This window comes from Pomacea canaliculata, linkage group LG7, assembly GCF_003073045.1.
Source record: "Pomacea canaliculata isolate SZHN2017 linkage group LG7, ASM307304v1, whole genome shotgun sequence".
Classification (NCBI taxonomy): domain Eukaryota; kingdom Metazoa; phylum Mollusca; class Gastropoda; order Architaenioglossa; family Ampullariidae; genus Pomacea; species Pomacea canaliculata.
Genome location: NC_037596.1, coordinates 21,904,307 through 21,926,834, shown reverse-complemented (window position 1 = coordinate 21,926,834; position 22,528 = coordinate 21,904,307). Strand labels below are relative to the sequence as shown.

The window sequence follows — 22,528 nt, the reverse complement described above, 5'->3', positions numbered from 1 at the left end:
CTTACATGACAACTTGGATCGTTCCAGTCTTCGTCGTGACACGTCTGCTGATGAGAACTATGAGTTCGACTCTCTTCCAGCTTTAGAATCAGATCTGCTCAGTGATTTGAGGAGATATTCCAGGTTGTCTACAGCAGGGGGAGACTCACTTGGTGTTCAGCAGGGTGATGTTGTGCAAGACCTCTATCCCAAGCCTCGCCATCCGAGCCAGTACGCAGATGCAGCAGAGCGATTTGAACGACTGCGCGAAGAGTTTCATCAGTATCGCAAACAACAGAGTACCTCACTGTCTCCTTCATATTATGAGCAGCAGCCTTCATATCCAATGGACAGTGAGATGTTGTGAGTGTAATGGTGAGGACAGGCTGTGTCAGTCAACAGTAGCAAGGTCTGGTGCAACATTTTGAGGGAGCAGCAGGAGAGTTTAACTGGATACCTAGTTATTCATGGCAGGGTGCACTGTGGCAGCTGACATCAGATTGTTAAGAAAAAAAAGGATGGCTGGGTCTTGAGGATGAATGTGACCAAAGGGGGCCTAGAGCATGTTTCCTGAGGCACAGCCGTATAGGGTGGATTTTGCGCTTTATTTTCTGAATCGCCAAAGTGCAGGATGATGCCATGTTAATTTTGTGAAATGCCGGGTTCTGAGACAAAGGTAGGTCATAGGACTTTGTTTGATGAGCCAAGAGGATCTGGTTATCCAGTAGGACTCTGACATCTTAGGAAGGTGCAGTTCACACACATGGTTGTCAAAAAACCGGGGCATGTATGAACAGGTGGATACAGTGTGAGGAAACGGAGGGGGCGGGGCAGCACCTATTATCTGTGGTGTGAACGTGATCTCCTTGAATGAGGAAAAACAAATACTACCAAGTATTGTGCCTGCAGAGTTTGTGTTTGTTTTCTTTTTGCATCTCCAGGATCATCTGTTCACCTTTTGCATAGAGAGAGTGATGAACACTGCCATGACGGCACCTTTGCTGTACAGCATGAGGCTGCAACAAGCATCATAACATTGCCGTACTGTTTAGAGGACTAGACAGATTTGCTGGCGCTGACTAAAGTGACTGTAGGATGTTTGTGTTCACAGACTTGTAGCATCTTCAATGGGGCAGTAGACGATGGTTTACTGGCATCATGTGACTGAACCAATGGTTTATTTACTTAAAAAAGTGATCGCTTAAACCAATTTTTTTTTTCAGAATAATTGATTCAACTGATGGTTTGCTGGCCTGAGGTTACTAATTAAACTGATGATGATTTACTGCCATGTCAGTGCTGTAGTCATGACAGTGACAAGCACACTATTTATATTGTACTGCCATTGTGTGATTGCTGCAGTAATTGTTGTTGCAGTTTTTCACTCAGCTGAACCAAAACACTGCTCTGATTGTCACCAGAAAGTCCAGTTAAAAAGTATTGTTTATATCTAGGTAAAAATGTTGAAAGTTAAGCTTTAATTTTTGTTTCCAGCTGTGCTGCAAGACGAACTGACCATACAGCACTAGATCAAGATTTGTGTGGTTTGGGAAAGAATTTCTCAGTGATAAAAGTATTTTGTTTTGTCGGTTTTTGAAAAAAAAAGAATGACTTTGCTTTTAGCATGTGTTGAAACATCTGCTTTGCTCATTTCTTTACCATTTATTTAAGTTGTATATATGGCAAGAGCTTATTGTGGCTGAGCCTGTAATGAAATATATTCAATTTTTTAAGTTGGACCAATAGTTATCAGGCTTTTTTGTTGATTTTTTATTTGTGACCTCCTCCAACATCTCCTCAACTTAAACCAAAGTTATTTTCTTTTGCCATAATAGCCACATTACTCCAGAGAACAGCAGAAAAGTTTTAAAATATCCGTCCTTTCTTCCATTTGTACACACAAACACACATACACTGATTCTATTTCTGTTTTTAATGCTGAGAAAAGTTTTTCAAAGAGTTTCTATTGACTACAGTTGGTGCACACAACACCAGGTCCTCTCCACTCTAAAAAAATATTTTATTGGTGTGTCAACAATAAAATGTAGGTTTACTGGCTTGTCTATAATAATCTGCTGACTGGTGAGTCTACATATTTTTTAAAAACAAGTCAGTATCCATCATGCAAATGCAAAATTAAAACTAGAGATATTTAAAGGTAAGCAGACCAAAGGCCTTTCATAATCAAGCTAACGTAATCAAGTTTGCTAGACTTACATGCAAAGAGCACAGAAAACCAACGTTAAGGGCACTGAAACTGTGGCCAGCATGTTGAGCTAATGAGTTGGCCAAAGTATGAATGAGAGTGCGAGACTTTTAGAGGTTTGGCTTTTCCATCATTTTGCCTTGTTAAAAAGATAGGGGATGGACAAAATCCAGTCAGGTATATGAAAGTAAACATAAATAACGGTAACAAGATCAGTCGCTACAGACAGGTGGCTAAATTTAGTTGATTCACTGAAACAACTGCGACAGACTTGAAAATCAAAAGTTTTCTCTTGCTTACTAGCACATAACCACACATATACCACGAACACATGGCATCCTTTTATTTGTGTAGTGCAGATTGTTTGCAGAGTCTGTACTTTTCAAATTTTTTTAGTGTGTCATAACAATGAACTACAAATTTACATTGGTTTTACGGAGCATCTCTAAAATTGTACCCATTGTACCACAGCCGCCATTGTGCATGAGAGAACTGCCAAGAACTGTGGACATTCAAGCATCACTAAGCATGTGGATGTCTGGTGTCAAATGCTGAGGAGGTTTGTGTAGACGATGGGGGTCAAACGCTGCTGTGCCATTGGTAACTATTTTTTTGCTAGAGCTGTCTTGGGCAAGGAGTAAGGCTGACTCAAGGATTTGCTGTGAAACTTGAGGACAGAGTCCGAGACAGTGAAAAGCATGCGAAACACACTGCCATCACAAGCCATAAACAAGTTGTGATATTTTTCTATTTAGACCTTTCACTATGTGATTTTTTTTGTTGTTATTGTTTTCTTATCAGTCAAGTGGAGATTGTTGTTTGGCGTTCTCATTCGGATGGAATGCTGATTACATGCCAAATGCTCCAGCAGGAATTCATGCCCCAAACTTGTGTTGGCACATGAAGGGATGTGCATGTAAAGTTACCCATGGTCTGATATGTCTTATACACACGTGGACAAAGCATGCTGGATGAGCCGTGCAGTAAATAGTATATAACAGGCATCCCGTGCAAGATTAGTTGCACGGTGCACTGAATCACTGAATTTTGTTTTTGTGGACAGATAGTCTAAAGTATGGTCTTGTGATAACAGTTTAGCAGCTAGATTATCACAGATTTGTGAAAGGAACCAGTCTTGTGCTGAAGTTGTCTGGTGGATGGTAAGTTAAAATGAAGCTCGTGATATGGGAGAGTGGCATCAGGCCAGTGAGAATGGTAGGAGTGTCTATTCCTTTTGTTATGGCATCGGGCTGCTCTTTTCATTGAAGGACATGCCTTTTTGCTGTTATGCTAATGAAGTAGGTTGGCATCTTTAGTGAGGTTGTTACGATATGTTTCAGTGAGGTGGTCTTTTGTTTCTGAGGTGGGTGTCATGTCTGGCATTGTTTTCAGCAGAGTAGATATAGCAGGCCTCCTTAAAGTATGTCAGTCCTTTTTCCTTTTTTTTCTTATTTTACAAACTTTTTTTTGTGGGATGGTAAGGGTTCAATATTCTTTGGTGTTTGATAGTACAGTATTTCTGATTGTATTTTCCGAAGCTGAGTTCTTTTCAGCTCACCTGTCTTTATCCTAATTGGTTTTACCCCCCTGTGTTACTTGGGCTTGGAATTTTATGAAAAAAATGTTAACCACAAGGAGTAGTTGGGCTTAACTACACCACGGTCCAACAAGGTTACTACAACTGAATTTTCAGGTTAATCCTAGTTGCAAAAATTTCAAGCTCAAGTAGCAGTCAAAGCTGTTTTTAACATAAAATCTCCAGCCAAGTAATTTTGGGTGATTAATGCCAATGAGGGTAAGAGAGAGATATATATATTCTCTGGGTGTAGTTCATGGAGAGGCAAGTACCTGTGAATTATGACAGATTACAGATGTTTGCTGTACTGCAGCACCTTAGACTGAATTTTGTAATTCTTTGACACCTCACTAAGCCACCTGTGCAGCATTGCACTTGTTGGATGAGAATAATTCTGCCGCTGTGTAAACATGTTGCACCACTATATTGAGTGCATGAGCTGTACTGCTGTATGCCTGGTCATACGTATATCATACTGCGACATACATCACCTTGTTGTTGCACAACATAATCACTGGTGCAGTGTAGCATCATATCACATGGTTGTATAGCACTTGACATTGATGAGGATCCTTTGCAGCATATATAATGGAATGGCTCTTTTGTATTACAGCATACATTACAGAATGGTTGTGTTGTAGGGGATACGTCACTGATTATATATGCTGCTTATTGAATGTGTGCTGCTTGTGTAAATATCTTGGCTGGACAAACCCAGTGTCTTCTTCAATACTGTTGCTGAAAAATGAACAGGAATCAGGGTGTCATATCTTTTTCAATAGCAGGATATTTCATTCTGCGTTTACTAAAATGTCCTCAAGCATAAGACATTTACCCATAAGCAGATTTCAAGAGATATTTTTAATGAATGCAGGGCAAGGAGTTAAAAATGTAGAAACAGTTGTTCCTGCAGAATTTTTACCTCTGAGTGCATAATGATTCAGTATCATCTCCTGGCTTGAAATAATGAATTTTAATGACCATGCCTACCTTGGATTTGAACTTGCATGGGGTGACAGCAAAACCTCCAAGATGAGAATTTTGTTTTCATTTGGGGCAACGACTCCATCATTATTGCATTGCGTACTTCCCGTTTCACTTCCTAAGCATCTTATAAAACAGAATTATGTCTTGTCCTTTAACGCTGACGGTGAAAGAGAAAGGTTGTAAAGCCCATTTTTAGGCATGAAGAGAGACTTACCTACTTATGTAGACTGTTGTACTTAGGTGTACAGTGCAGCTAAATCCTAGACTATTCTGCAGCCAGGTTGTGAATGCATTGTAAACAGTGTGCTTATGCTTTGGATGAACTCTTTGTCGTCACACAGTTTGCTAATCTTTAGCCTTTGTACCGCTTGTTATGTGTGCTGGTGTGTGTGCGATGTGTGCACACATGTATGGAGTTTGCCATGAGTGGTCAAGTAAAAGAATGTATGTGTGTGTGTATATGAGCACGCATGTGTGGATGCCTGTACAGGATATTTCAAAGCATTGAATGTACACACAGGATTTTTTTTTTATAGCACTTCACACAAACTGCTCAGTTTGTTACCCAACAAACCCTGTGTTGTTTTTTTGTGCATTATTGTAGGCTGGTTCACAATACATATCACAAGGTTAATGTTTGGCTATTTGGTTAGCCTGCTCTGCCTATATATATATTACACCTATATCGAGGAGGCTGGTATGACTGCGTAGGGTATGACTCCACTATATATATATAGGGTCTGCATTAACCTAGGTCTCGTGGAATGTTTTAAATTCTCATCATTGATAACTAATGTTACTTGGAAAAAAAAACTAACATTAAAAAGAATTATATTTGTTGGCTTAATTCCACAATGAGAGTGATTGCCCTGTGTGTTGACAGCAGGAATACTGTTGTTTTTTTTTTAAAGTGTGGTCCCTACTTAAATTTTGATGTGCAGCATTGTCTGGATTTGTGAGGGGAAAAAAATCAGCATGCGGGTTTGATCTTTTACACATTCCAAGTGAACTGGATGCATTCTTTTAGGGGAGCTAATTCACTTAAGGAATTGAGAGGGATGTGAGCAAGAGCGGAATCATCTTTGTTTTGGAAGCAGGCATGCACCATCCCTGATGAGGTTTTGTGTCAGTTCATGTGCACAAAGTCAAGCACAATTGTATGCATGTGTGTGACAGAGAAGTTTCAGCTATTCAGACATTTGTTGTCGTTCAAGTACGCTTGGACTGTGTTTATTATTTATCATAATTTTCATCCTATTGGTCCTTTATTTGTAGCGGCCAAGTCCCGTTTTGATATGGCACAGGTTTAGTGTGTTTATCGATTGATGATATTGTTTTTATTTGTGGAACCAGATCAGAGATTTATTTACCAGAAAATCTTGAATGATTTTCCTAATCCTGATGTCTTTTATTGCATTTGTGAGTGTTATTGCCATGGTGACATTATAGTAATTGTTCCTACCACATTCTAAATGAATCAAAGCGGATGGATGGTCTGGAAGTGGCCCGCTGCATACAGCCAAGGGAGGGAGTTCTAGTGCAGAGGTTCATTAAGTTGTAAAAAGAAATACCACTTGCGACTCTTGCATAGACATGACATGTACAAGTGATGTCTCGTGAGCAACATGCGTTGGCTGCAGCAAAAGGTCATTGGCTGTACCATTCATTCTGACTAGTTATGTGGTGGCCACGTTGTTTTGTATTGTGCTACATTCTCACAACTGTAATTGTTTATGCACGTTATTTATTTCATGGCTTTTCCTTTGCAGTATTTGGGATGCTCTTGCACATGGTTGAATGTTGACAAAGCAGCAGTGATCATAGCTGCTGGCTACCTTTGTCTGCAAGCCTAAACCTGTTTTATTTGCTGATGACATTATTTCACAATATTGAGTTGAAGAATCAAAGGAGTCTTTACACTTGCTTCTGGTGATGTCTTGTGCAAGTTTTGTTTTCAAGTTTTGACAGCGGTGGTAATTTTTTGTTGGGATATAGTGTGCTTTGGTTTGTAGTCTTTTTTTGGGCCAGGCAGCATTTGTTCAATACTAGATTAGTTGTCTACCTCTGTTATTGCCCTTTTGTACGACTTCTTCCCCTGTTTTTCTTGTGACATTTCAGATGATCAGAAATTGTTGTTGTGCAACTCTGCCAGTAGTCTGTGATGTGATGTTTCTGGTTCACGTTTTCACAATTTGAAAACTGGTGTGAGTGTGTAGGTAGACTAAGTGTGGCGTGATTGTCACAGGTTCGTAAGTTTGTCCAGCACCTTTCCCAACACCTCACAATTTTCATCATCCATCTCTGTTTTGAACTTTTTGTCCATCAAACATTTTTTTGGTTGGTGCTGTGATTTTCTCACCAATTTCATTTCTGGCTCAAGAGAAGCATTAAAGAAGTTGACTGAGTCTGAAGGTGTTGATTTCCAGACTAAAATATGCATACATTTGGAGTTAAGGTGTGGGAGAGAGGCTTCACATCCTTGGGAGCAGAAGATCGGTGGTTTGTGGTTTGCTCAAGCAAGTGACTGAAAACCTTCGCTACCTACACAGAAGTGGTGGGTAACCTGATTGGTGAGGGCAGACAGAAGACAAGAACAGTTGAGGACTGGCTTTCACAAACTGTAGTGAAAACATGGTGAACCACTTTCACTTGGCCTGTGCAGCCAATAGGTTAAGGGACGTTTAGCTTCTATAGACGAAGAGCAGCAGACATATTACACTTGAGGTCTATTCTCATGTTGCAATGTACCAGACTTTGAAGGGTTTGCTTACCTTGTACAAGGCCCTCCAAGCTTTGCACATGGCTCACAAAGGTTCTTAAAACAAAGTTTGCATGGATAGGACGTGGTTCTATTTTTTGCAAGCCTTGACCTACATGACATGACTATAGCCAATTGGAATACTCAAAAATGGTAGGCTCTCTAAATTATAAGGTGAAAGGGTAGAATAGGTCTGAGGCAAAATGTTTCATGTTAAAATCACTGTGAAAGAACAATATACCTATGTATACTTAAACAAGCCCTCATTTCCGCACCTACATTTTTTTTTTCTTTTCTCTCTCTATGTCCTTGTACAGCAGTTAAAATTATCTTTTCAGCAATGTTGTCTGCTATTTTGCTTACTTCCTATTTGTGAGGGGCCTTGCTGCATGAGAGAACAGTGTTGCTAAACTACATTGCAAGGAAATCTTGCAGATGCAAACCTTGAAAACATTGCAACATGAGAATAGCCCTAGCTTGGGATGTCTAAACCCTTCCACTGAACATTAACCATGTCGTCACCAAGGAGGTTAAGTGTCTGCATGAAAGGTTTGGGTCTAGCTTGCAGCATTTCAAGCAAAATTTGGTTTCAAGAACATTGATGTTTGCATACATCTTGTTGGTGTGTGGTACTAACATGCAAGATAAAAAATATAAAAAGTATATGAAAAAAACCCGTTTCTCTCACTTCACAATAATTTGCACATGCTTTTTTATATACAGCATTCGTGTAAAGTGCATTTGTACCAACCAGAAAGTTTTTCTTTTCATTTAGGTTTTACTTCTATTGATGTAAGAGAAGGGAGAGGTCTAATGACTGCCAATGCTTGTGAGGAAAATATGTCTTGCTAGTAAGCAGAGAGACAAATGGTGCTTTAGACTGAGCAAAATGTGAAAAAAATCCTGTTACATGCTCAGTCACGTTAACAAGTGTGATGACAAATAATGTAAATGATGTCTTAGAGTAATGTTCTTGAAATACAGCCTTGATAGTTGATAGATTTGGAAAGGAAGGCACAATTCTGTTACTGTTCAACTTTTTTCCCAGCTACCAGGTAGAAGCTTTTTATTTTGCCTGCCTGTATATGTTAGAGTGAACTATACAGAGTTTAGTGGACCACCTTTTGTTCACAACCTTCCATTGTATGTAGGATCAGCCCAATGAGGTTCTTTTTAATGAGTGCTGGTTTCACTTTAGTTTGTTTCCCTTCACCTGTCAGTAGTCCGGACTGGTAGCTGGCAGCGACAGACATGGAAATGTAGGTCAGTGTCAGACTTATCTGTTGTCAGTATGACATGCTGTAGGAGTGGTTGGCACGGATTGTACACCATGACATTCCTGACAGATATGTTGGGTTTTTATGTTTTTATTGTGGATGTTTTTGCTTGCATGGTGTGAGTGGGTCACACTGCAACATCTTTAGGTACATGCAAATTGTCAGGGAAGTGTGCACTTGCCACACTTTATCAAATAGTGAAGCTGGTTACTGTTCATTGTTGAAATTTTACAGACAAGCTGTTCTGGGATCGAAAAAACTCTTTGACCAATCGTATGATGGGGTGAGCACTTCTCAGCATGTGTGAATAATGATCTTGTCAACAATGGTTGATTATAAACAGGACTCCTTAACAGCAGATAGACAAAAGAAAAAGTGGTACAGGTAATGGTGACCTTTCTTGTTCCTGCAGGGAAAAAAATCTGTCCTTGCAAGCTGGAATATTACCGAGGGTTGGGGATGTGCATGTGTGTGCATGTTTGTGTGCGTACACGTGCGCACATGCATATAAAATGTATGCTAGCAGACATGAAAGCAGTTGTGTTTAGTCTAGCTGATGGCGTTTTAATCAATTGTGTTTTGATGTGGCAGTGCACAATCTTTTTTTTTTTTAATTTGATGTGAAGATGCGGAAATAAAATATTTTATAAAACAAAAGTGTCTTTTGAACTATATCAAAGTTTTGTACATGTTGTTAGAAAGTTTATATAAAGTACTAGTATAAAAGAATTTATAATCCTTTTTTACATGTTTTTAATATTTTGCAAAACATTACAACAAATTCATTCTCATCTCCTTGTCTTAAAAAAAAGAGAACATGCAGTCATTTAATCTTAACATAATCAGACATACTTTTTTTAAAAAATAAAGTCCAGTAAAGCAATTACTGAAAAAAACAGGTAACTGAGCATCACATACTTGTGCTACACACCAAACACATAGTGTAAGCAAGGTAAACATGTCCATACCTGTGCTAAAGACATAATGAAGACCATTTCATTAAAAGGTTTTTGTTTTGTTCTGGTTGGAGATAATTTACATTTCTTGGGATAAGTGCTCTCTACAAATTTGCCAAACTTAAATAGCTATGGTGCTACATGAAAGCACTGCTCACACACCACTAGCACAGACAGACTGGCAGGCCAAGGTGGGGGAGGAGGCCTTTGTCACAGGAAAACCATCAATAAAGGACAACACCAGTGCAACATTTTTTCTTATGATTAGTTTAAGTATTTATAAGAGTGAGTGTGGCTCACTTCAGCAAATCTATGCAAGTCTTTGAGTCAAATGAAGAAACACTGCTCAAATGGTATTCACGAAGCAATTATTTGCCCATAAAATGAAACAGCTGATTGTGGAATACAGTCATACGGATTTGAACTTTATTTAGAAGCTTCAATTGAAGCTAAAATCAAAATTTAATGGACAACAACTACAGACATTGCTGTCTGCATTATATTATTGTCTGTTAAAAAGTGGGCACATCTGAGTTAATATTTCCATGTGTATTTTGGTTAACAAAATATAAACACATTTAAATGTACATTTGTCTATGATAAACTCCTGTAATTTTTTTTTGATAGATTTTCCAACATTGCATTTTTATTTTTTAGTTACGACTTCTGCTGCAGATGACTTCTTTACCATTAAAAAAATAACATTATAAAAATTTGATACATATTTATCGGTCAAAACTTATTTCTTCCTCATTTAGCTGCATGCAAAATTTACCTTTCACTTAAACATATTCACGTTTAAGCCTCTCATACATTTGTCATCCTCAATTCATTTTTAGCTGTTTCGAGCACACTCATCAATGGTGCCCTCACACTGTCAGTTGTGTTTAGCATTGTGCTGGATAAGAAAATGATGATGTGTTTGTGATTGCATCACCACATTACTTGTACACCAGAACGATGCAGAAAGCATCTATATTGCAGATCTGGTGCTTGATCTTTGTTTAAACTTTTTACCAGCAATTGTAGCTTGTTGTTGGTTTTAAGTGCTTTCATATAGTGGGCAGAAAATGATGATGTGTTTGTGATTGCATCACCACATTACTTGTACACCAGAACGATGCAGAAAGCATCTATATTGCAGATCTGGTGCTTGATCTTTGTTTAAACTTTTTACCAGCAATTGTAGCTTGTTGTTGGTTTTAAGTGCTTTCATATAGTGGGCACTGCTGTAGGAAGATCTCTTTGTTTTACTGAACTTCCAAGACTGGCTCCTACTGTAAAGTGAATAGATAACAATCGATTTTGAAATGTTTTGAGCAAATTTTTGAGTACTATGTGGGAATGAAGTTCACATGGCACATTTGAACAAAGCAGAGATGTGTATATACAGATCTCTAAACAAAGTTAATCCACTGGCATTTGTATCCAGTATCTTTAGGATTTCCTAAATGAGAACAAACTCCAGCTGAGTGCTGAAGAGAACATTCAGCAACAGCACACTGTCCTGGTCTGTTTTCTTTCATCGAGGATTGCATCTTCTTGAATTCAGCTCATGCAGATGATGCCACTTTTAGAAATACTACCCTTTTGTCACCCTTTGTTTCCTCGACAAATTCAGGTGTAATTAAGAGAAAAAAATCTTAATAAAATATTTCTTGTGTCTCTTCATCATAAAATACCACCGGAGTATGTTTTTGTGATAAAAGCTCATGCTGTCCCTCAATTAGCACCTGGGGAATAAGTTCTGTAGGGCAGGTTTAGGTCAGTCATGACCCCACTAGCTACAATAACTAGAAGAGTCTGGTCAACCAAGATAGTGAAGCTGCAATCAATATCACTACCCAACAGATGCCCAGCTACAATTGCAGTCACACTATTGCAAGACATGGATAAAATGACCACAGAGACAGCCTTTCCTTTGCCAGCCTCCAAATGTCATCAAAATATATGCATACATCTATACTCTATAGTAATTCTAGGTACACAGTCTTTTCTGTATCAACCATATTACACAGCTTCAAAAATATTTAGGGTTTCATGAATCATCCATGTATCGTTGACCAAACAGTAACAGTCCACTGTTTCAATATATCATAGCAAAATTTTTAAAGCAATATACAGATCAGTCTGACTGGATTCAGAATAGCGCTTAGAAGTGCAGGAGACAAAAACTGTTCAATTCTGTATTGTAGAAGACAGAACAATTATTTTATATTTTAATCAAAGGTATCAATTTTTAATTTAGGCACGTGAAACCTAGACTGAGAGATCATGTATTTTTCATGTAGAGTATAGTGAACTAGAGATAAGTGTTAGCCTAACTGGCTGAAGGGGGCAGATTTCTCTGTAATTTTTGCTGTCACGATGACCTGTTCTGAGTTTCATGTCTAGTATTTGACACATGCTTTGTAAAGCGCATTGAGTCAACTCTTCTGTTGAAAATTGGCCTATATAAATCTGCTTTAATAAAAAAATAAAAATATCTAATATAGAGCTGACTATCACATTTACCTCACATGCAGAGTATAGTGCACTGGAAGAGAAAACAGCTAATAGAGCTGACTATCATATTCATCTCACATAAGTATAGTGTATTAGAGATGAAAGGTAGAGAAGACATGCTAATAATATACAGAGTGGACTATCACATTTTGTTGTATCTAATACTAACAGATGGGTCAGAATTCACTGCGTCTAATAGTTAAACTGCTGAAGAACTTCCAAGAAACTCTAGATACAACATGCCTTTCTAATAGGAAACAGGTGGCATATATGACAATGGCAACTAAGATCTTCAAGAATACATAGTTTAGTCTATTTAGTCTCGGTGTGTTCATCAAATGGCAAAGTTCTTAAAAAGCAAAATTCAAATCGGTGGGCTTGACATGTCGCTGATGTCAAGCCTTTAATCTTCATACAGTGTTTGTGTGTAAAACATATACAAAAGATGATCTAGTACTGACAAGGATCTAGGTTTGTTTCTTTATGTGTCACTACATGTGAATAACTGCAGCATGAAAAACGCTTCAATGTTTCAAATGACACACATCATTCACCAACATGCAAAAAGATGTCTGAAGCTGTGAAATGCCACTGCAAAAATGTTGCTCTTATACAATTTTGTTGACAAGTACATTGATGTTTGTAAAAAATTTGGTAGATCAAGAACTTACCACATGATATGACTATATAGTTATCCCACTAGCCACCTCAACTCAAGCTGTCCACTCGTGATGATTGGTCAGACTTGACCAATCAACAGGGAGAACACAAAATCAACTCACCTCCCATCATGACCTTGCCAGCTAGTGAGCTCTCCCTCTCCAGTCTTTGCCGGGCTTCATGCAGTTCAGACGTGTTTTTAAGCTACTTTGTTTCTGTGGCCTTTTGGATTTGCCATGTTAGGCCTGTGGTGAGGTGGTTAGCACATTTGCTGTACTGACTGCCTGGCCTGTTGCCGCCCCTTTCCCAAGATGGGTGCTAGTGGTCAGAGATGAAATGCGGCAGGAAAGTATTGCCTTGGCCAGTTATATGCTCTTTTTTGTTTAGAGCAAATAAGGTAAGGTTAGACAGCCATTGAACATCCCATCTCTCCTCTCAGAATGACAATGGGCTTCACGACACCGATACATTTTTCATAAGAGACAGAAGTAGAGGGACTGTGTGAATTTCTTGTGCCCCTATGACCTATGAAGTTCCGCATAGTGTCTAGTGCACTTCTTCATTCAGATTATGGGGTTGAAGATGTATGTGCAGTACAGTATGGAGAAGAAAAAATGTACTGGCTATACCAAGCCAGACTTGCTTGCTGTTGCTCGACAGACCTAGGTGGTAAGCCTTGTCAGTTGAAGCATCTATTCAGTTTCTTTCATCACCCAGTATGCAGTACTGGAACAGAGTGGTACCAGTCAAGGGATAAATAAATGAATATCAGAGATGGTGTTGAGTAATAAGATCATTTCTAGATGTTCATTCGCCAAATTTCTCCATCGTGGGAATTCATGGCCAACATGGCGATCATGAGACAAGACTAGCAGCAGGTGGCAAGCTGAGTAGGGATTCGATGCTATGCATGACAGCGTCATGGTGCTGGTGCAAGTCCTGTATGCACTGGTCAGTGAGGCCAGACAGCTGCTGGTATGGTAACCCACAAAGTTCACTTTGAGAATCTTTGATGTCCTTGTTGCTGACGATTTCAGGACTCCTCAAAGAAGACTGATCCAATCTTTCTTTCATCTCAGCCTGACAAGAACTGCAGAAAGGAAAAAAAAAACCCTCAAAACTCAAGCTGTTTGACCAATAAACTAAGTTAGGAAGTAGGTGAAATCTGAAATTTTGCAGTGGTCATTGAACATAAACTGTGGATGGCTAGTGACCATGGTGTGATTTGTTTATAATATTTCACAAAAGAGTACTTAAAAACACAGAATGGAAAATGGAATTTGTTGTCTGCCACGTCTTGAACCAGACACTGTCCCACCATTATCTCGTCTCAAGGAAGGAGAAAAAAGAAAGAGTTGATGATAGAGTGGACTCCCTGTTGCAAAAGACATTGTGCCAACACTCTACTCACAACGACACAATGTATAACTTGGTTCACCAAATTTTTTTAAATTTTGGGTATTCATGAGCATTGGTTGAACAAGTTACACAAAGAGGTGAACAATGGGCATTGAGAGAGAAACATCACTATGGGCTTATCATGAACAGGAGATACAGCTGAATGCATGTGGTGCAAGAAATGGAGATAAAGAGCTTAATGCATTAGATCTCTACAATATTTTATGTAGATAAAAACAAGGTTATTTTTATTTTTGAAATATTTTCATACATAACAATAATTTGTTTTGGAAATTAGCATATAATAACAATAATGTTTTATGTTTTCTGCAATAAATGTCATTTTAAGAAATGAATTGCTATCTGCTCTTCTTGCCTGAAAAATGGATGCATAGAAATATGTACTTCTGTTCGTATTCATGCACTATTTCCCCTCTTGCACCATGTGAGGGTGGAGTCAAGGTTGAGATCACGTAGAGACAATAAAAGGCTTACGTGAGTCTGCTGAGTGTGTCACTGAGCTGGCTGCAGTGGTGCCGTGCATCCATCAGCTTGTGGTGCATGTGCTGCCAGCCTGCCCGCTCCTCCATCAGACAACTCTCCGTCACAGAGCGAAGTTGCTGTTCTTGCATAACCTGGGCCCGAAGTTTCTCCATGCTGTCATAAGCCTGCAAGAGCAGTTTGGCAGCAGTATCAGAACATGCACGTATGAATAAACCCCCACATGAATGGAAACTAGGGTATTATCACAAAGTTACCTTTTGTAAAAAATATACATAGTAGAGAAATGCTAACTCATTTACAATAAGAGAATGATCTTTATCTTTCTAGCTTTAAACTCAGAATATTTACAATGTTCTAGCTTGCATGCATGCTGTTAGACAGATAGAAGGAGAGAGAAATGACAGCTTTGAGACACATGCTTCTGACCTGGTTCAGCTGTATGGCGAGTTCTTGCATCTCACCCTCCAGGCGATCGGCATAAGCCTGCTCAAGGCTTGACCGGGCAGCAGGTGCTTGACTGTGCCAGCGTGCAATAGCATTAGTCATTTTCTTACGGGGTCCAAACAGTCTGCACAGCAAGAACAATCATCATTTTATGAGGTCCATACAGTATAGGTAACAGGATCAATTGCTTATTCATGGTCCAAACGGTACAGATAAAGGGATCTATTGTTTTCTAAGCATAGAGCCAGTGAGGTATAATTGGTTCAGTCTAGGGAAGGCAACCCCCTCCCCCACACCACCCAAACTGCTCTTTCCACTGTTTTACCTTCCCTGATAAATCAGATGTCCATACAAGTGGTCCAAGGTTGTGTGTACTTTACTTACCCTAGCTATGGTGCCTTCCAAACTTTCTCTTTGTTTCAGTAAACAAGCAGTTAGAAATGAAATATTAATTTACTAATTTACTACCTTTATAATAAGCATGCACTAAAAACATTTACTCTCTTAAACTTACATCGGAGATTAATTGCGTCTATGCATACTGTATTGCATTTGTGCATGCAAGTTGCACACACTTACATGTACATGCATGGACCACATGCAAGCATGCCTTTACTTTTCATTCACTCTCACATGGAAGAACTTTACTCAGCGGCTTACTTGATGCCAATCTCTTTCAGATCATTGTCCGTGAGGGACAAGAAGACCTGCAAATCGACGTCTTGCTCTGAGAAGATCGGGGCATACTTTCCTAGTCCCAGCTGCTCCAGTACTGCCTCGAGACCACAGCATTGACCCATGACCTCTCCACCATCATCTCCACTTGGCAACTCTCGCCTTCACTGCCAACATGTTGCTGAGAGCGGAGGATGCATCACAGTGAGCAGAGTGGCCTCCCTTCACCTCGTCCACAGCTGGGCCATGCATGTGCCTGGTTACAGAGCCAGGGTTATCCGAGATTGGCAGGAAACAGGAAATCGATGCCTCCTCCCCTCTATGAGAACCAGGGTGCTGACAGATTGTAGAAGATGTCTGGGAGGTTACTGAAGTAAGAGAAGGGACCAAGGATGTAGATGCTACAGTTGCCAGTGATGCCATTTGAAGAAGACTTCTTTTATCTTCACGAGAATCAGGAATGGAAGCAAGTGGGACGAACGGACTTGACAGTGGACTGCTTGTGGCCACCACATATCCAGCCACTGCACCTGCACTTGTGGGCACATCACTCCAGCGACCTGGCATACACCCTGCATCCTGGGCATAGCTCAAGAAGTCACGCTGAAAAAGTGCTACTGAATCTCCATGAAAATTAGGTGGTGAGTTAGCAGACCGTCGTCTGAGTTTCCCCTCTGAACTGCCAGATGAGATGTCTTGCTCTGCGGGGTTGGTCGGGCGCAAGAGATGGGCCTGGCAGCTACTGCGACGCTGCATGTGAATCAGTCTAGGAGTCAGGTCTGAAAACTGAAAACAGCTTAATGCATCTGGTGCAGGTGCCAAAACCCCTACATCAGGCATCTTACTCCTAAGCCCATCTGGTGAGTTACTCCACTGAACACCCACTGCCCCTAAAGGTGTACTATGTGTTCCATTTTTAGTACCATAAAAATTATCTATTGAGGGGTGTGGGTTTGTGAGGTTTGGGACATTGCAGGGATCACCCACCACATGCTGCAAAACATCAGGAAACACCACATCACCAAACTGGATGGAAAATTTCTCCTGGCTCTCGTCTCCACTGGACACCTCTACATCTGGTTGACTTGTGAGACCTTTATCTATCCACTCTTGATTCAATGGCGGTCCCTGTGGCATTCTGCTTCCCCCCATCTCTGTCTGTGCTGCTGAATCTGTGCTCACACCAGCTGACTTGCAGCTTCCATCAGTGGTGTCAGATTTGACAGCACCACAGACCCTGTCTGACTTCAGGTCCTGAGAAGAGGTCTTGCAGCTTGGGTTTTCAGGGCTCTCTTGATTGGATCGGGACATGCCACCAAGATGGTGGCTGCCAGGGGTAGGATCCTCACTGTCATCAGATTGGCTAGAGTTGTGGACTCCACTGTCATGCAACCACACAGGGTCACTGTCTGCAGAATTCTGCCGACTTAGCCCCAAAGCTGCTATCAATCCTCCACTGGATGATGATGAAGACTTGATGGTGATGGCACCAGTTTTGGAAAAGGCATTGCTGTCATCATTGTAATCAAATGAGTCTGCAACACAACACCAAAGGAAATTTGCATTTCTAAATTTTAAAAGGAAAGTTTAACACAGCTTGAAGCTTTTACATTTCTGAATGTCCAACATTTTATCTTCATTAAGTGACACCAAAACATTTATTGTTAAATGGGAATACTTTAAGTGCATCAAGCAAGCTGATAAAAGTTAAATAAACACGCACATAATAAAAGAAATGTGCCACTAACTTGTGAACTTTGCTACCTTCATACATTTGCTGCCAGGAGCACAGGTCTACTCTATCACAAATGAAAGCAATCAAGAGAAAAATAAGATTTAAAAAAAAAGCCCAGTACAGATTCCTGTACTGTCAGAGTTGTCATGTAAAGTGGTTGGTGCTTACCTTTTCCCCCAGAACTATCCAAGATGTAGTCTTCCTGGTTTATAGGCGACGTGACATCTCTGTAAGACAGTTGAGTGTCTCCATACTCCCCCTCTCCATGTGGAAAGGATAAATAGCCTCGTGGCACAATCAAATCTGTTGGAAATACATGTCAGGTTAGGGTCACTAATGTCATCTTGTTCACAAATTACACTTATACTTGGGTTTCGAGTTACATCAATGGTTAGCAAACTAGGGATGATGTCAATCAACAAATCAGATTTCTCTCACAACAGCAGGCAGAGCTAAGTTAAACAGACACGTAATCAATGAAAACATACGTGGGAAGAGAAGTTTACTGCTAAGCAATGATGATCCATTTGTACACTACCTGATTTCTAAATAAGAAAGCAAGGCGAAAATTTCTTACTCTGATAATGGACTTGATCTGCTGCTCGAGTTCTGTCAATCATGCGAGCGATAGCTTCTGGACCATCACGGATATTTGGACCTGCACACCCGCACATCCACATATGCATGGCACAAAGACACATTACCATTATCATCAGCTAAGTGACATGACATACAAAAATTTATTTATTTTTATGTCTCCTAACTATTCCTGTCCCCAGAACTACAACATATGGTCACATGATATTTAGTTACTGTTCAGCAAAACAATGGAACTCTCTCCCTTTTCATATCCACCACCTACCCACTATTAAATCCTTTCAATGTGCACTGAAAATGCACCTCTTCCATAAGCATTTCTCTTTATAGTCCACACAATTTTAGTCCTTTGTCACGCCCTTCCCCTCTTTTCTGCTTAATGCTAGTCTTCCTTTTGCAAAACCATGATACTCTCAGTCCTTGTTCCTCTTTATGTTTTCTGTATTTGTTTTTTATTCACCATCAATAATGCTGTTTATCCTTTCATAGTTCATACATTGTTTGTTTGTTCTTCTTTTCCTTGTATGTTGCCCATGTCTTGTTCTTGTTTTAAGCACTAACAGCATGCTCTTTAGGAGTGTGATATGTGCGATATACAACTTTTGCATTTATCAGTATTATTTATGCCATGATAGTAATTTTTATATAGCAACGTGCAGCAAAGTAGAATCATAAATCAACAAAGCTTGTCACCTTTTGACCTGGCACGTGAACTACGATGGTGCAGAGGGCGCTGTTGTCTGTCTACCTCATCTGAAGAGCTGAGGTAATCGTCCAGTCCTGTTAGCAATAAACTTAAATGACTCTGTCCTCCATCTTTCTCAAAGACCTGTGTGTTTTTAGGCATCATAGTATGCATCTTCCACAAAACAATACTTCTAGCTGTAAACTTATGGATCATCAAGCTTATTTTTGCTCTATGTGACAGTTTATCTCTAACTGCTAAAATCATGACTACAGGGAGATAATAATCTCACCAGGCTCTGAACGCAGTGCACTGTGTGGCAAGACATGGTTGTCGATGAGACTGACAATCTTCATGTAGCCACAGATGAGTGCCAATGAGCGAGCAGTATCTCCATTGTATGACTTGGCGTTAACATTCACACCCTGTGTCGACACACAAAAGCCTGTCATGATTAGCGTTTACTCTTTATGCACGTCAATAAAAGTGGGAAAAAAGTTCTTTTCTGATGCTACTTTATTGCTTCCTAATGCATGCACACAAGTCCAGTTGTGAAAACTACTTACATGCTGAAGAAAGAGCTGCACAATGATCTCATGGCCCTCAGAGGCTGCTTCCATAAAAGGTGTTATCCCTGTGCTCAGCTCCCTGTAAATAAAACAAGTCATCATCAACACCCTACCAACTTACTATCACCTGCTAAGAAAATGATAATTAATAGTAATAGTTGAAACTTCATCTTCTTATTATCTCAAGTTACTAAAATGATGGTAATCATCAACTGACCCTCTCACAATCACCTGTTAGTAAAACCACTGTCATTATCAAATCTCACCTTTCCAGCTGGGCAAACAGTTTTAATTTAAAGGAACAAAAGAATCTAAATGAGAAAAGAGTCTGGACAAACTGTTTTCAATCTTAAGTACAGATCTAATACAGGTCTGTTTAGGCCCACAATTCTCAAAGATCTAATATAATTCTGTCAAAACCATCACTTATCTTGGGACCAGCTTTATGGTACATATACATACACTCACATTGCATCCATATTAGCATGTTGATCTAAAAGAAAGCTGACAAAGTTCTGGTGGCCTGAATATGTGGCATGAAAAAGGGCTGTCCAACCATTACAGTCAGCGGCCTCCAGCTCTGCACCTTTCTGAATGATAGAAAAACTGCATGTAAGTCAGCTTTCTCAACTCCTCCCCCTTCCATCCACCCCATCCAAGCGTAGGTGTCTCACAAAATCATGACAGCAGAAATACCTTTTACACTATACAGATTAAGCAGTTTTTATACTAAACATGGCAACATTCTCAGCTTGAAGCATAAATAATCCCCAGAAGACTACTTATTGTAGACTGTTGTACACTTGGTTGCTGAAGTCTCAGTAACTTATCTAAAAGAATACTCTAGAAATACTGCAGACATGAGTCATGATGTACTTAATCTTTTTTCTTAACCCTAATCTAACATGCCTGTCTTTGAATCATCATCCCAACTTACCCTAAGCAAAATACGACCAACGCTTTCATTGCCACAGCTGGCTGCCAACATAAGGGGTGTCTGTCCTCTCTGATTTTTCAAGTTCACGTTGCAGCCAGCATCAATGAGAAGGCTGACGATATGGTCATGGCCAATGTAACATGCATACATGAGTGGAGTCCAACCTCCTACATTCTTCCGATCAATTTCCACTGCTCCCCTGTATAATAAAACAGGATACTCCAGGCTACATTGTGAATTGATCTGTACAAAACATCTGCATTTCAATATACATAATGTTTATAAAATAAATGTACTCTATAGCTTGTATAGAAACCAGAGGACATTTAACAACAAGAAACTTGTGAAATATATTAAACGCCAATTTTCCTATCCTCATCCTCTAAGAAAAACCTGACATGGCAGATACAGATACTATAAGGTTAAGGGTTCTGTAGACTGGCAATCTTAATGATAATAGGTCACATGTCTGTTCATCTCAAAACTGGTAACAGTTCTCAATATTTAACACATCAGCACTTGATGCTAACCCCCATTAGTGCTTGTGATGCAGGGATATGACAGTGTGAAGAATATTAATGTCAAACTTACTAAATACTTCCTTACGCCTGATGTTTGATGGTGACAGGAATATTAATTCAACAGCTGTACGATGCTACAGGCTTTCCTCTAACACCCCTCTCCCTCATCTCATACACACCCACAGCTGCAGTTTATAAAAAAATATAAAAACCAAACAAAATCCAGGGGGATTAGTGTTTTATGCCAAGCTAGCAACCAAGGCTATAACACGGCAAGGCAGCCAGCTCTGTAAACAGATGTCACATACAGAGAAATAACAGTGTCCCCAAGACAACAGCTGAACCCAGGACTGCCAACCATCACTGTATTGGTAACAGGCGCTACTCAGTGTGCCACTGGACTGCTCAACAAAAACCTGAATCTGAAAATAGGGTAATAATTAAGGTGTGCTCACCTAGTGATGAGACTTCTCACACATTCATACTGTCCGATGCTGGAAGCTGTGTGAATGTCCAGAGGAATAGGCGTGAAGTCCTCTCTGATGTTGCTCCAACCCCTCCACACTGACAAACTGCGCTCAAGCAGCTCATTTTCTGAGGCCTCATCTGATGCCTCATAGGACAGTTCCGACATGTCCACCACCTTTCACACCTGATGCAAATTTCTTAAACTCTGAAAAAAAAACAGCAAACATCCCTTTAATCCATGAACTAGACATGATTCGCTCTCTGTTTCTTAATTTTTCTGCTCTCTTCTGCTAACTGTTGTTTTCGCAATTTTTAAAAATATTGTTGGTATATTATTTTATACCCAATTCTGCGGCATATTCTAAATTAAGCTTACGTGCAAAAGGATCATAAAAATGCAAGTTGACAACACGTGTGAAAATATCGAAAGAGATGAATAGCGTAAAAGAAATCGATTACATAACACGTTTCACGGGAAAAAAATAAACCGACAAAAAGATCGTCTGCTGTCATCAAACTCAAAAGACTAACAAAACACTGGGACTTGTGTAATTGTGACAAGTAATTGCCGACCAGACAAACAGTTTGTAAAAATAAAACTATACTTTACATTTTTAAGCATTTAGTGTCCTCGAACATTCTTGTTATAAACTGTTAGTGTATGCTCAGTTTTCCCTTGGAAGGTTTGTTTCGCCGGTCGGACATAACCGATGTGTACCTGTACGTTTCCAAGTTTAAAAAACAAAACCCTCAAAACTTCGCGTACCGCACCGAAATACATGAACAAGATCACTTTCACTTTCTGTGAAAAGTATAACAAGGATGTCCGATATCTATAATTAACGCTGCACTTTTAATAAGTGCAAAATACGAAGGTACCTATGTTTTGATTTACATACATCTCATTTTTCTGTGAACGAGAACAGACGAGATTACAAGCCAGTCCATATGAAGATACAAAACTTCGGGAACACGAAATATTTAGAAATAATTCTAAATGAATATACAGTGTCAACGAGACGTATACATATATAGTCGCTGTTTGTTGTTTGTCAACCTGACTAGTCAAGAGACGATAAAGACAGTGAGAC

General features: G+C 39.6%; 2 protein-coding genes across 2 annotated transcripts in view; one reads left to right on the top strand and one right to left on the bottom strand.

The window, feature by feature from the left end:
• The window catches only part of LOC112567533 (protein turtle homolog A-like), a 185,477-nt gene extending 176,042 nt beyond the window's left edge, over nucleotides 1-9,435 (top strand). Inside the window, 1 exon segment of the mRNA XM_025244229.1 lies at nucleotides 2-9,435. Coding sequence (XP_025100014.1) covers nucleotides 2-346 — 345 coding nt within the window. The 3' untranslated portion in view covers nucleotides 347-9,435.
• A 101-nt stretch (nucleotides 9,436-9,536) lies between these two features.
• LOC112569195 (ankyrin repeat and SAM domain-containing protein 3-like) lies at nucleotides 9,537-22,330 on the bottom strand. The gene is given in 14 exon segments (XM_025246921.1): nucleotides 9,537-13,994; nucleotides 14,798-14,970; nucleotides 15,233-15,374; nucleotides 15,911-16,059; nucleotides 16,061-17,460; nucleotides 17,829-17,963; nucleotides 18,238-18,318; nucleotides 18,951-19,037; nucleotides 19,235-19,367; nucleotides 19,509-19,590; nucleotides 19,980-20,101; nucleotides 20,449-20,647; nucleotides 21,425-21,642; nucleotides 22,048-22,330. Coding segments are annotated over 13 exon segments (3,117 nt in total). The 5' UTR covers nucleotides 21,604-21,642; nucleotides 22,048-22,330; the 3' UTR covers nucleotides 9,537-13,759.
• Nucleotides 22,331-22,528: the final 198 nt, after the last annotated feature.